The sequence below is a fragment of the Melanerpes formicivorus genome, unplaced genomic scaffold (assembly GCF_026170545.1).
Source record: "Melanerpes formicivorus ecotype bairdi unplaced genomic scaffold, bMelFor1.0.p_v2 SCAF_1, whole genome shotgun sequence".
In the NCBI taxonomy this organism is placed as follows: domain Eukaryota; kingdom Metazoa; phylum Chordata; class Aves; order Piciformes; family Picidae; genus Melanerpes; species Melanerpes formicivorus.
In genome coordinates this window covers 32,555,076-32,568,789 of record NW_027142353.1, presented here as the reverse complement: position 1 = coordinate 32,568,789, position 13,714 = coordinate 32,555,076, and the positions used below count along the sequence as shown (strand labels likewise).

The 13,714-nt window shown below is 50.0% G+C and overlaps 1 protein-coding gene across 1 annotated transcript in view; it reads right to left on the bottom strand.

Annotated features, from left to right (window-relative positions):
* The window catches only part of DGAT2 (diacylglycerol O-acyltransferase 2), a 48,244-nt gene that overhangs the window by 17,518 nt on the left and 17,012 nt on the right, over positions 1-13,714 (bottom strand). The window contains exons 2-4 of the mRNA XM_068139307.1: positions 12,038-12,157; positions 9,298-9,405; positions 7,863-7,933 (exon numbers count right to left, since the gene is read on the bottom strand). Of these exons, the coding sequence (XP_067995408.1) occupies positions 7,863-7,933; positions 9,298-9,405; positions 12,038-12,157 (299 nt within the window). The remainder of the gene's footprint in view (positions 1-7,862; positions 7,934-9,297; positions 9,406-12,037; positions 12,158-13,714) is intronic.

Below are 13,714 nucleotides of genomic sequence, written 5' to 3'. Positions count from 1 at the left end.
CTCTGTCCAGTTCTGGGTTCCCCAGTGCAAGAGAGAGACCTGCTGGAGAGAGTCCAAGGGAGAGCCAGGAGGATGCTTAGGGGACTTGAGCATCTGCCCTGTGAAGGGAGACTGAGAGGCCTGGGGCTGTTTAGTGTGGAGAAGAGAAGGCTGAGAGGGGATCTGATCACTGTGTACCAATCTCTGAGGGGTGGGTGTCAAGTGGAGGGGGCCAAGCTCTTTTGGGTGCTGCACAGCAATAAGCCAAGGAGCAATGGATACAAACTTGAACATAGAAGGTTTCAGCTCAACAGGAGGAGAAACCTCTTTACAAAGCCCTGGAGCAGGCTGCCCAGAGAGGTTGTGGAGTCTCCTTCTCTGGAAACTTTCCAAACCCACCTGGATGCCTTCCTGTACAGACTACCCTGAGTGATCCTGCTCTGGCAGGGGAGGTTGGACTCAATAACTGGGGGTCTCTTCCAACCTCTAACATTCTGTTATGAGACAGAGCAGTATGTCCCTGCTGCATCCCAGATGGATGATCAGTGCTGGGATGGAAGCTGGACCTTCACCCCCCTGCACTAACACGACCTATTCAAAGCTGCTACCTGGGAACAAACCTGTTTCACTGGGAGCAAAGGTCCAGCCATCTGCTCCAGAAGAGGGGATTACTTTACATAGACTCAAACCTGCCTGCAGGAGCAATAAAGTTGTGCAATGATGGTAAAAAAAAGTAATGTGTATATAAAATCACTGTTAGTAGCTGAGTGCCAGATACACCCAGAGAAGAGGATTGCCAAATTTGTTTGAAGGAACAGCATCAGCAGAACATTTAAGCATGGAGAAAAAGGACTGCAGAGACACTGATGCTTAATGCCAGAAGCCAGCAAAGAGCAGGATGAAAGTGAATAGGTGAAATGTGTAGAGCACCAATCACAGGAGGAGCAGCTGAGGGAACTGGAGTTGTGTAGTCTGGAGAAAACGAGGCTGAGAGGAGACTTCATTGCTCTCCATAGTTGCCTCAGGCTGGAGTGAGGGGGGAGTTGGTCCTGTCTCCCCAGGAACAAATAAGAGCATGAGGAGAAACAGCCTCAGGCTGCAACAGGAGAGGCTTGGTTTGGACATTGGGAAAAGTTTCTTCCCTGAAAAGGTTGTGAAGCCCTGGAGCATTCTGCCCAGGGCAGTGATGGACTCCTCATCCTCAGAAGGACTGAAAGCTGCAGAGACCTGGTGCCGAGGGACATGGTTCAGTGGTGACCTGGCAGTACTGAGTTAATGTTTGACTTGGTGATTCTAAAGGTCTTTTCCAGTCAAAATGACTCTGATTCTGATAGTCTAGTCTCGCTCAGCTGCCTGCAAGATGAGCAGCAGTGGCCATAGAAGCAAGTAGAAAGCAGAAGATCTGAGCTCATCCTGCAGGATCCAAGCAGCATCAGGGAGCACGAAGACTTCGAAACAACTGAATGACTGCAATTAGCTACATCCCACTCAGCAGCACAATGGAAGGAGTTATCTCACCTTTGCAGCAAGGCAGGCTAGGACCTGAAGACGCCTCCAGGCTCTTAGTATTAGCACTACACAATCATAGAATCATTTTGGCTGCAAGAGGCCTTTAATAAGATCAAGTCCAACCATTAACCCAGCACTGCCAGTTTACCACAAACCACATCCCTCAGCACCACATCTACAAAGCTTTCAAGTCCCTCCAGGGATGGGGAATCCATCACTTGCCCAGGTAGCCTGTTCCAGGGCTTGACAACCCTTTGGGGGAAGAAATTTTCCCCAGTACCCAACTTAAGCCTCCCTCGGTGCAAAAGGAAGCAAAGAAAGACAGAGGCCTCCATTTCCATCCTGTAAATCATCTAACACAACAAAGGAGAAGCTTTGCCAGGCAGGCCGGCAAGTCACAGAGTGCAAGACAGATGCTGTAAGAGTCACAGTCTTGCAACAGTCCCTGCTCTGGCACGCTACTGAGTGTCCCATGACAGGAGCAGACCAAGGTGGTCTCACAGGACAGATCTGAAAGGTGATCCAAAGGCCTTCACTCCTTATCTCAAGTGCTATTGCCTACAGAGATAAGCAGAGGTGCTCACATGCTCAGGGGCTTATTTACCTAAACCACAGACTCACAGTACATTAAAAGTTGGAAGGGACCTCCAGAGCTTGAGTCCAACCCTGATACCAAAGCAGGGTCACCCAGGGTAGTCCACACAGGAATGCATCCAGAGAAGGAGACTCCACAACCTCTCTGGGGCAGTCACCTTCAGATAATAAAACACTCTGGATGGCTCCAGGGCTCTGGTGCCGTCACTGTGAAGAAGTTTGTCCTCATGTTGAGCTGAAACCTTCTGTGTACCAGTTTGCATCCATTGCTCCTTGGCTTATTGCTGTGCAGCACCCAAAAGAGCTTAGCCCCCTCCACTTGACAGCCACCCCTCAGAGATTGAGAGACATTGATCAGATCCCCTCTCAGCCTTCTCTTCTCCACACTAAACAGCCCCAGGGCTCTCAGTCTCTCTTCACAGGGCAGATGCTCAAGTCCCCTAAGCATCCTCCTGGCTCTCCCTTGGACTCTCTCCAGCAGGTCTCTGTCTCTCTTGAACTGGGGAGCCCAGAACTGGACAGAGGATTGCAGCTGTGGTCTCAGCAGGGCAGAGCAGAGGGGCAGAAGAATCTCCCTGGCCCTGCTGGTCACACTTCTCTTGCTGCACCCCAGGATCCCATTGGCTCTCTTGGCCACCAGGGCACATTGCTGTCCCCTGCAGCACTTGCTTGCCCACCAGCACTCCAAGGTCTTTCTCCATGGAGCTGCTCTCCAGCAGGGCAGCCTCTAACCTGTCCTGGTGCCTGCTGTTACTCCTCCCCAGGTGCAGGACCCTGCACTTGTCCTTATTGAACTCCATGAGGTTTGCCTGCACCCAGCTCTCAGCCTGTCCAGCTCTTGTTGGATGGCAGCACAGCCTGACAAGGTGAAGAACTCTAGATTGTGACACTCCCTCATGACATCCTCAGATCAGCAGGAAGTGACTGAGAGGCTCCTAGGACCTTGTTTGCCTCTGTAGCAGTGGCACTGAATGCAGGCAGGCACACAGCACTGTACTCACCTCTGCTTGGGCTTTATCTGAGAATTGAGCACCAGGATTTAGCCCACTGGAAGCTTCAGGCACTGCTTAGCTTAAAACACTATTTGTAAGGCCAGCCACTAAGCAGTGGACAAACATAAGCTTCTAGTTTCCTAAAATAGCTTCTTAGTGTCAGAGCACCTGCACAAAGTTCCAGTGAACATGGGCAGCCTGTGCTCATCCCAAGGAACTGACCCAGATTCAGGCTGGTTCTTAAATCCAGTGTCTTACCAAACATGACCTGGTATCTCCAGGTAGAGCTGTCAAGGGGATGAAGCCACACTCAAGCTTGGGGCAGTGTGGCTGGAAAGCTGCCCAGCAGAAAGGGACCTGGGGGTGCTAATGGACAAGCAGCTGAAGAGGAGCCAGCAGTGTGCCCAGGTGGCCAAGAAAGCCAAAGGCCTCCTGGCTGGCATCAGCAATGCTGTGTCCAGCAGGAGCAGGGAGGGGATTGTCCCCTGGGACTCAGCTCTGGTCAGGCCACACCTCCAGTGCTGTGTCCAGCTTTGGGCACCTCAATGCAGGAGAGATGTGGAGGTGCTGGAGCCAGGGCAGAGGAGGGCAAGGAAGCTGTGAAGGGCCTGGAGAGTAAATGTGATGGAGAGCAACTGAAGGAGCTGGGGATGGTTAGTTTGGAGAAGAGGAGGCTGAGGGGAGACCTCATTGCTGTCTACAACTACCTGAAAGGAGGTTGTGGAGAGGCTGCTGCTGGTCTCTTCTCCCAGGTAATTAGTGACAGAAGAAGAGGGAATGGCCTCAAGCTGTGCCTGGGTAGGTTTAGACCAGACACTAGGAAACCTTTTTTCATGGCAAGAGTGGTCAGGCACTGGAATGTGCTGGGCAGGGAGGTGGTTGAGTCCCTGAGCCTGGATGTGTTTCACCGTGGTTTGGATGTGGTGCTTGGGGCTATGGTTTAGGGGTGAGCCTTGTAGAGCAGGGTTCTGGGTTGGCCTTGGTGATCCTGAGGGTCTTTTCCAACCTGAATGTTTGTGATTTTATTTCAGAGGTGGCTAAGCAACAGGGCAAGGGGCAATGGGCACTAACTAGAACACAGGAGGTTTCAGTTGAACATAATGTTAAACTTCTTGACTTCATGGGTGCCAGAGCACTGGACCAGACTGCCCAGGGAGGCTGTGGAGTCTCCTTCTCTGGAGAGATTCCAAACCCATCTGGACATTGTGATCCTGGGCAACCTGCTCTGGGTGACTTGCAAAGCAGGACCACTTGGCACAGGTCACAGGAATGCATCCAGCTAGGTTTTGAAGGTTTCTAGAGAAGGAGATTCCACAGGCTCTCTGAGCAGCCTGCACCAGGGCTCCAACAGCCTCACAGGAAAGAAGTTTTTTCTCATGTTGAGATGGAATTTCCTGCGGTTGAGTTTCTTTCCATTGTTCCTTGTTGTATCAGCTGGGGATCACTGAAAAGTGCCTGCCTCCATCCTCCTGACAGCCACCCTGCAGGTATTTCTAGACACTGATCAGATCCCCTCTCAGCCTTCTCCAGACTAAACAGCCTCAGGTGTCTCAGTCTTTCCTCATAAGAGAGATGCTCTGATCCCTCATAGCTCTGTTGAACTCTCAACCTAGGACCATTTTGGACATTAAACCATGTCCCAAAGTGCCATGTCCACAAGATTTTTGAAGACTTCCAGGGATGGAGACTCCACCATCTCCCTGGGCAGCCTGTTCCAATCCCTGACCATTTTTTTCAGCAAAGAAATTTTACCCAATTTCCAAGCTAAACCTCCCCTAACACAATTTCAGGCCAATTCCTCTTGTCCTATCACCTGGCACTAGAGAGGAGAGACCAACCTCACCTCACTACAACCTCCTTTCAGGGAGTTGTGGATAAAGTCCCTTGTTTACAGACAGACACCTCTAGCACATCACAACCCTGCAGCAGCTTTTAACCACCATGCAACCAACTGGCTCTTGCTCCCTGGCAGGTTCAGGAGTTACCCCACAGCTGTCAGCCCTCTGATACCATTTACCTGTGCGAGCCAGAAACCTTCCACAACTCTATCCCAAGTGATAAAGGATTTCTCACAAATGGACCTCATGACCTAGTGTTTGTCCAAAAGCATCAGAGAAGTTCAGCTTATCTACTCCATCTGATCTCTAAACCTACTTGAACAACCCAACTGTTTGTCCACCTTCTACTATCTGCAGTGGATCTGACCCACATGGCTGGTGCAGAGCAGGTTTCCATGCAGACAGACTAATTTAGCCATCCCATGATCAACCTTATCTAGCAGAGGATGCCCCTGCTCACTGTGGGGGTGGCTGGACAAGATGACCTTCAGAGGTGCTTTCCAACCCAACACATTCCACAGTCATCACAGAATCATAGAACAGTAAAAGTTGGAAGGGACCTCCAGAGATTGAGTCCAACCTCCCTGCCAGAGCAGGATCATTCAGGGTAGTCTGCACAGGAAGGCATCCAGGTGGGTTTGGAAAGCCTCCAGAGAAGGACACTCCACAACCTCTCTGGGCAGCCTGCTCCAGGGCTCTGTCAAGAATTTCTCCTCCTGTTGAGCTGAAACCTTCTATGTTCAAGTTTGTATCCATTGCTCCTTGGCTTATTGCTGTGCAGCACCCAAAAGAGCTTGGCCCCCTCCACTTGACACCCACCCCTCAGAGATTGAGAGACCTTGATCAGATCCCTTCTCAGCCTTCTCTTCTCCACACTAAACAGCCCCAGGGCTCTCAGTCTCTCTTCACAGGGCAGATGCTCAAGTCCCTTAAGTATCCTCATGACTCTCCATGAGAGAGATTCTAAACACAAAGAAGTGGTGAAATAAGGAGAGCAGCTATTGCTGGTGACCCTCTTGAGTCAAGTCTCCAGGAGGAGCAAACCCATTTTAGCATTACCAGGAAAGGGGAGTTTATTGCAGTACTGAGGACTTTGTACCAGAAAATTCATTTGAATTCCATCTTCAGCACTGGAGCACTCTGTTCTCCATTAGCTGAGACCTAGGCTAGCCAGGCTGTGCAGCTGGGGTGTATTTTTCCATGTACACCTGTACTTGCCAAAGAATTGCCTCTTCAAAGCAGCAAGAGTGTGGCAAGAGGTTTGTTCCCCAGAGGCACCCTGAGACTTTAAATGACTTGGCAAAAGGAGGACTTTTGGGAGGCACTTTGGCTTCCTGCTGGAACTGGCTCTCCCAATGCTTTCAGAAGCTGGACTGCCTTAAGGACAGGTAGCTCAAAAATGCATGACAAGGTTCCTCCCTTTTGCTCAGGCTGAGTGAAACTTGCCAACAGCTTTGCATAATAGTCCTTTCAGCTGTGTGCCCTTCCAAAGAGGATCAGGTTCCCTCCTAAGCTGAATTTGGCCCCTGTTGCCTTCCAAGTCCTTCAGCTAATTCTGCAGTCCCCAGAGCAGACTGACAGCCCTGGCCCCTGTCAGCAACCCATCTAAACTAGCAGGATATGGACAAGCAGAAGTTGAACAAGTTTGAGAACTAGAGCTATTCCCATGGCTGGAAAGTCCCCTTTCTCAAAAGCAGCTAGACCCCAGAGCTGGTTTCACTGCTCCCTCTGAAGTGCAAGGATTTTTGGTGCACCTGGTTCACAGCCGGTTTTGCCTAGGTGTAACTGGAAAGCAGCAAAACTGAGCTAGATTTGCAAGAGGAGAACAGGGGTAGAAGAAGGAACACCACAGGACTACTGCAGCACAGAAGTTGGAGAGGTGAGCAGGGAGCCTTGCTGCTGGGGAACAGGAGGCTCAGGGGAGACCTTATTGCTGTCTCCAACTACCGAAGGGAGGTTGTAGCCAGGTGGGAGTTGGTCTCTTCTCCCACATAAGCAGCACCAGAACAAGAGGACACAGTCTCAAGCTGCACAGGGGGAAGTTTAGGCTTAATCTTAGAAAACAGTTCCTCTCAGAAAGAGAGGTTGGCCATGGAAATGTGCTGCCCAGGGAGGCAGTAGGGTCAACGTCCCTGGAGGTGTTTAAGAAGAGCTTGGATGAAGCACTTAGTGCCAAAGTCTGGTTGATTAGACAGGGTTGAGTGATTGGTTAGACTTGATCTTGGAGGTCTCTTCCAAACAAAACTACTCTTTGGTTCCATGGTGCCACTACTCACAGTATCACCAAGGTTGGAAGATACCTCAAAGATCATCAAATCCATGATGCATTTGACTTCACAAGAACAGTTGTTCCAAGCAGTAGTATGGCAATAACAAGTAAACCACGTCCTGTTAACAGGACTAGTGTAAGTACCTCATCTCCACAGAATTTGTTGCTACACTAGCTAAGTCTCAGTGCACAGAATCATAGAACGGTCTGGGTAGGAAGGGACCTCCAAAGGTCATCCAGTCCAACCCCCTCTGCACTCAGCAGGGACATCCTCAACTAGATCAGGTTGCCCAGAGCCCTGTCCAGCCTCACCCTGAATATCTCCAGGGATGGAGCCTCAACCACCTCCCTGGGCAACCTATTCCAGTGCTCCACCACCTTCATGGTAAAGAACTTGTTCCTCACATCCAATCTAAATCTGCTCTGCTCTAGTCTGAATCCATTGTCTCTCATCCTGTCCCTGCAGGCCTTTGCAAACAGTCTCTCTCTTTCTTGTAGCCCACTTCAGGTACTGGCAGGCTGCTATTAGGTCTCCCTGGAGCCTTCTCTTCTCCAGGCTGAACATCCCCAGCTCCCTCAGCCTGGCCTCAGAGCAGAGCTGCTCCAACCCCTTGATCATTTTTTTGGCCCTCCTCTGGACCTGCTCCATCATATCAAGCACAGAGTTCAGCTGTTACTTACTCTTATTGGAAAATAATCCCTGAAGTACCTCCAAATAGCCCAGTTTCTCACCCACTGGGATCTTCTTCCACCTGAAGAGAAAAATACAAATAAATATGTCTTTAAAGCTCTTTTCACATGGAGGGTCTTTTCCAACCTGAATGTTTCTGTGATGCTGTGGTTTCTACAGGGTGTTGTCTGAAATGAAGCCTTCTGCTTTATGTGCAGCAATACTGACACCTTACAAGATCACAGGATGTTAGGGGTTGGAAGAGACCTCCAGAGATTGAGCCCAACCCCCCTGCTAGAGCAGGGCCATAGAATCTAGCAAAGGTCACACAGGAACACATCCAGATGGGGCTTGAAGGTCTCCAGAGAAGGAGACTACACAACCTCTCTGGGCAGCCTGCTCCAGGGCTCTGTCACCCTCCCAGTGAAGAAGTTCCTCCTCATGTTGAGGTGAAACCTCCTGTGCTGCAGCTTACATCCATTGCCTCTTGTCCTATCCCAGGGCACAGCTGAGCAGAGCCTGTTCCCTCCCTCCTGACCCCCAGCCCTCAGATATTTGTAAACATTTACTAGATCCCCTCTCAGTCTTCTCTTCTCCAGACTAACCACCCCCAGGTCTCTCAGCCTCTTTTCACCAGGCAGTGTTCCAGTCCCTTCAGCATCCTTGTAGCCCTCCCTTGGACTCTCCCTCATAGATCCTACCAGTGTCACCTTAGGGAAACCATGTCTTAGTAGTCACACCATAACCTGAACCTTGCAAGAGCTAGAGAGGCTTGCAAGATCTTCAATCTTTATGTAGATCTTTCTGACCTACAGGAAGACTCTCAGCCTTATAAAGGGTGTTAAAAGCCAGTGGTTACCTGGGATTAGTGAATGGCATCTTGTAGCACCCTCAGAGTCAATAAAACCTGCAGTCCCCACTTCTGCTGAGGGCTCTTCAAATAGTGCTGCTGGTTAGTGATTCAGAGAATCATCTGGGTTGGAAGAGAACTCCAAAGCCCAACCCCCCACAGTTATCAGGGACATTCTTCACTAGATCAGGTTTTCCAGAGCCTTGTAGAGCCTGTCCTCCATCCCTTTTGTAGGTCCCCTTCAGATACTAGAAGGGTGCTATTGGTCTCCCCAGAGCCTTCTCTTCTTTCTATTGAGCACCCCCAGCTCCTTTAGCCCGTCCACCTAGGAGAGGTGCTCCAACTCCCTGATCATTTTCATGGCTTTCCTCTGGACCCAATTCCATCAGGTCCATGTCCTTCCTGTGTTGATGACTCCAGAGCTGGACACAGCACTGCAGTGAGGTCTCACCAGAGCAGAGTAAAGCAGCAGAACCACCTCTCAATTCAGCCAAGCCCCACTACAGAGGGAAGTCACCCTAAGGAGGAAATGCTTCTTTGTCCAAACAAGAGGATAGGGACAGCTGAACAGCAAGGATCTGTTCTGCAATATTTACCTTTCTTTGGTGTGTTCCAGTCAAATACCAGCCAGGCTAAATACAGAGCAGCAATGGCCCAGCAGTCTGTGCACAGTATGTACATCAGGATTAAAGTGCAAGCAATACCTGGAGAGGACCACAAAAGAAGAAAACGTGGTTGGGTCAGGTTTTGGTCTGCATTTTACAGTTGCATAAGGAGCCCCTTGCCTTTTGACCCTTCTGTGCTGCAGTCTTAGGCTCAATCTGATGTCATTAATCCTCAAACAAATCGGATTTAGCTAAAAATCCCTTATGTAGGGCTGAGACTGCTACCTGCTTTGAAGTCCCTCAACCTCCCCCTCATAGACTCCCCAGGTCTCTCTTCTCTAATACCTCCAGACAGGGCAGCCTGCTTCACCAGGCATGAGTAACACTAGGCAAGCATCAAGATTTCTTTGTGGCCCACACCAAGGAGGTTTCTTCCATGCCAGGTCTACACCTACCAGGGTCCCACAGATCCCACCCACAAACGTTGCTATTTTAGCACCAACTAAACTGGGAAGGGAGCAGCAAGGCTTCTTTGATTGCCTGCAATAAGCATCTTAATTATCAGCAACACCACAGAGCAGAGCAGCCTGAGGCTTCACATAGAAGTAACCAGAGACAAAGACTCTGTTCTACTTTACTGGGATAAAACACACACCTCAGAGAACCATTTTGGTTGGAAAATACTTTTAAGATCACCAAGCCCAACCATTGACCAGGCACTGCCAGGTCACCACTGACCTATAGAAGCATAGGGTTGGAAGGCACCTCAAGGATCATCCAGTACCAATCCCCCTGTCATGGGCAGGGACACCTCATGCTAGATCAGGTTGCTCAGAGCCACATCCAGCCTGGCATTAAAAACCTCCAGGGATGAGGCTTCCACCACCTCCCTGGGCAACTTGTGCCAGTGTCTCACCACCCTCATGGGGAAGAGCTACTCCCTCACATCCAATCTGAATCTACCATGTCCCTCAGCACCGTATCTCCATGGCTTTTCAATCCCTCCAGGGAAGGGGATTCCACCACTTGTTCTGGGCAGCCTGTTCCAGGCTTGGCAACACTTTCAGCAAGAGCAACATCTTGCCCATCTCTTGGAAAGAGACCAAGTCAAAATTAAGTTCTGTTGCAAACAGTTGCATTAGTTGCCAGCTGCTTCTAAGAAGATGTTTCTTTGGGAACTAGCTGGGGTGGTTTAGTCTGGAGAAGAGGAGGGTGAAAGGAGGCCTCATTGCTCTCTACAGCTCCCTGAAAGGAGCTTGGAACCAGGTGGGGATTGGTCTCTTCTCCCTAGTCTCAAGTGATAGGAGAGGAAATGGCCTGAACTTGTGGCAGAGGAGGTTTAGATTTAAGTGTAGGAAAAATTTCTTTGCTGCAAGAGTGGTCAGGGATTGGAACAGGCTGCCCAGGGAGATAGAGTCACCACCCCTGAAGGTGTTAAAACCCCCCAACCACCTATAGGCTTATTGGACATGGCAGTGTTGGGTTGACAGTTGGTCTTAAGAGGCCTCTTCCAATCTTAATGATACTATGACCTGTAGGAGTTTCCATAGCTTCTGTAGTTCTCTAGTGCCAGGTACAGCCATTTATTGCTAATCATATCAACATGTGCAGTTATGACATCCAGAGGAACCCAGACAGGCAAAGTGGGCTCCAGGGAGACCTCAGAGCTGCGTTTCAATATCTGATGGGGACCTACAGGAAGGTTGGAAATTAACTGTTTAGAAGGGCTTGGAGAGACAGAATGAGGGGCAATGGTTTGAAACTGGAGCAGGGTACATTTAGGTTGGACATCAGCAGGAAGTTCTTCACAATGAGGGCAGTGAAATACTGGAAAAGGATTCACAGGGATAGAATAGAATAAACCAGGTTGGAAGAGACCTTCAAGAGCATCACATCCAACCCATCAATCAACACCATCTAATCAAGTAAACCACGCACCCCATTAAGTCTCCTCCTGAACACCTCCAGTGATGACGACTCCACCACCTCCCCAGGCAGCCCATTCCAATGGGCAATCACTCTTTCTGGGAAGAACTTCTTCCTAACCTCCAACCTAAACCTCCCCTGGTGCAGCCTGAGACTGTGTCCTCTTGTTCTGGTACTGGCTGCCTGGGAGAAGAGACCAGCCCCCACCTGCCTACAACCTCCCTTCAGGTAGTTGTAAAGAACAACAAGGTCACCCCTGAGCCTCCTCCTCTCCTGGCTAAGCACCCCCAGCTCCCTCAGCCTCTCCTCACAGGGCTGTGCTCTAAACCCCTCCCAGCCTTGCTGCCCTTCTCTGGACACCTTCCAGCATCTCAACCTCCTTCCTAAACTGAGGGGCCCAGAACTGGACACAGGACTCAAGGTGTGGCCTAACCAGTGCAGAGTACAGGGGCAGAATGACCTCCCTGCTCCTGCTGGCCACACTGTTCCTGATGCAGGCCAGGATGCCATTGGCCCTCTTGGCTGGCTCCATCCCAGGAGGCATTCAAGGTCAGACTGGATGGGGCCCTGAGCAATCTGATGCAGTTGGAGATGCCTCTGCTGACTGCAGGGGTGATGTAGAAGATGACCTTTGAAGGTCCCTTCCAACCAGATGCATTCTGATTGTGCTTTACATCATCCACACCCCCAGGAGCTGCCCTGCTGCAGTGCACTTTCAATAATTAATGCTTACATAAAAGTTAGTATTTTTTCCTCCAGTTTTTAGGCAGAAAAGCTTCACTGCAGGCCAGAAGCCTCTACTCACCCATGACAAGGAAAGTGAGGACCCATTGCAGCACAGAGATGATCTGGAGTTGTTTCTCTACTTTGGATTTAGACAGCCAGAACAAATCCTGCAGAGCAGAAAGGATGTTTGATCCTGTGCCTAGAAAGAGAAAAAGAAATCCAAGTTAAGGATACTTTCACACACTGAGCAACAACAGAACAGCATTTTCCTTTCAAATAGGAGGTTTTAACCCAAATCTCCATGCAGTTTGCTTTTGGAGAAAGACTTGTCAAAGGCTGAGACTTCCCATGGACTTAAAGCATCCTGTAAGGGGAAGGGCTGCTATCTGCCAACATGCAGCTGGTTGGGGGATACTGGAGAGGATTAATAGGCAGCATCAGCTCCCACCCAAACATGCTTCTATTTACTTGACCATAGCTCAGCATGAGCCACTAGTGTGCACTTGAAGCCCAGAAAGCCAACCACAGCCTGGGCTGCAGCAAGAGAATTGTGGCCAGCAGATTGAGAGAGGTAATTTTCCCCCTCTACTCTGGTGAGATCCAACCTGGAGCACTGTGTCCAGTTCTGGAGCCTCTATTACAAGAAGGATCTGGAGGTGCTGGAAGGTGTCCAGAGAAGGGCAACAAGGATGAGCAGAGGGCTGGAGCTGCTCTGCTATAGAGACAGAGGTGGGGTTGTTCAGTCTGGAGAAGAGAAGGCTCTGAGGAGACCTAATTGTGGCCTTCCAGTATCTGAAGAGGGCTACAGGAAAGCTGGGGAGGGACTTTTCAGGGTGTCAGGGAGTGGTAGGACTAGGGGGCAATGAAGTAAAACTAGAAATGGGTAGATTCAGATTGGATGTTAGGAAGTTCTTCCCCAGGAGGGTGGTGAGACACTGGCACAGGTTACCCAGGGAGGTGGTGGAAGCCTCATGCCTGGAGGTTTTTAAGGCCAGGCTGGATGTGGCTGTGAGCAACCTGCTGTAGTGTGAGGTGTCCCTGCCCATGGCAGGGGGGTTAGAATTGGATGGTCCTTGAGGTCCTTTCCAACCCTGACATCTCTGATTCTATGGAAGTGCAGAAGATATTAACACATGGTCCTAACATGCTGCTTTAAGCTGCCAGGTCCTGGGAGTGGTGTTAGATACGAGGGAAATCCACAAGTTCACCGTAGGATAAAGATCAGGCAGCTCAAAACCACAGGCAAGAACACACCAGGTTGTGGGTCCGAGCTGTTGCTCAGCTACCCTCCACCAGCTCTGTTGCACAACTCCTACATGCCTGTTCAAGGCAAGCTCTGCGCTCCAGAGCTTACACAGCACAGCTCAAAGGCTGGTTGTGCAACACCTCAACCCACAGCTCCAGGGATCTACCGCTCCAGTGGGGGTTAGGAAAATCATCACAGCTCTTCAAAAGCAGGAAACATGGGATGAAGGAATTGAAAGTCACTCTTTTAGAAGCCTAAGCCCTCCAAGTGGGTAGAAAAATCAAGTAAAAAAAAAACTGAAGTGAAAGACTTGACTTCTATATGAAGAACCACCCACTGAAGTGTTGGCTGAACAGGCTTAGCTTACAGGTTGGAATTTTCCCCCCAAAGCAGCACTTACAGGTGGGTTTTCCTTCTTTTACAAGCACCACAAAACCTGGCTGAAAGGCAGATCAAGCTGCTGTCCACCCATGAAGTGTTCACAGGTTTGTTTTCCTGTTTGAGGATCAG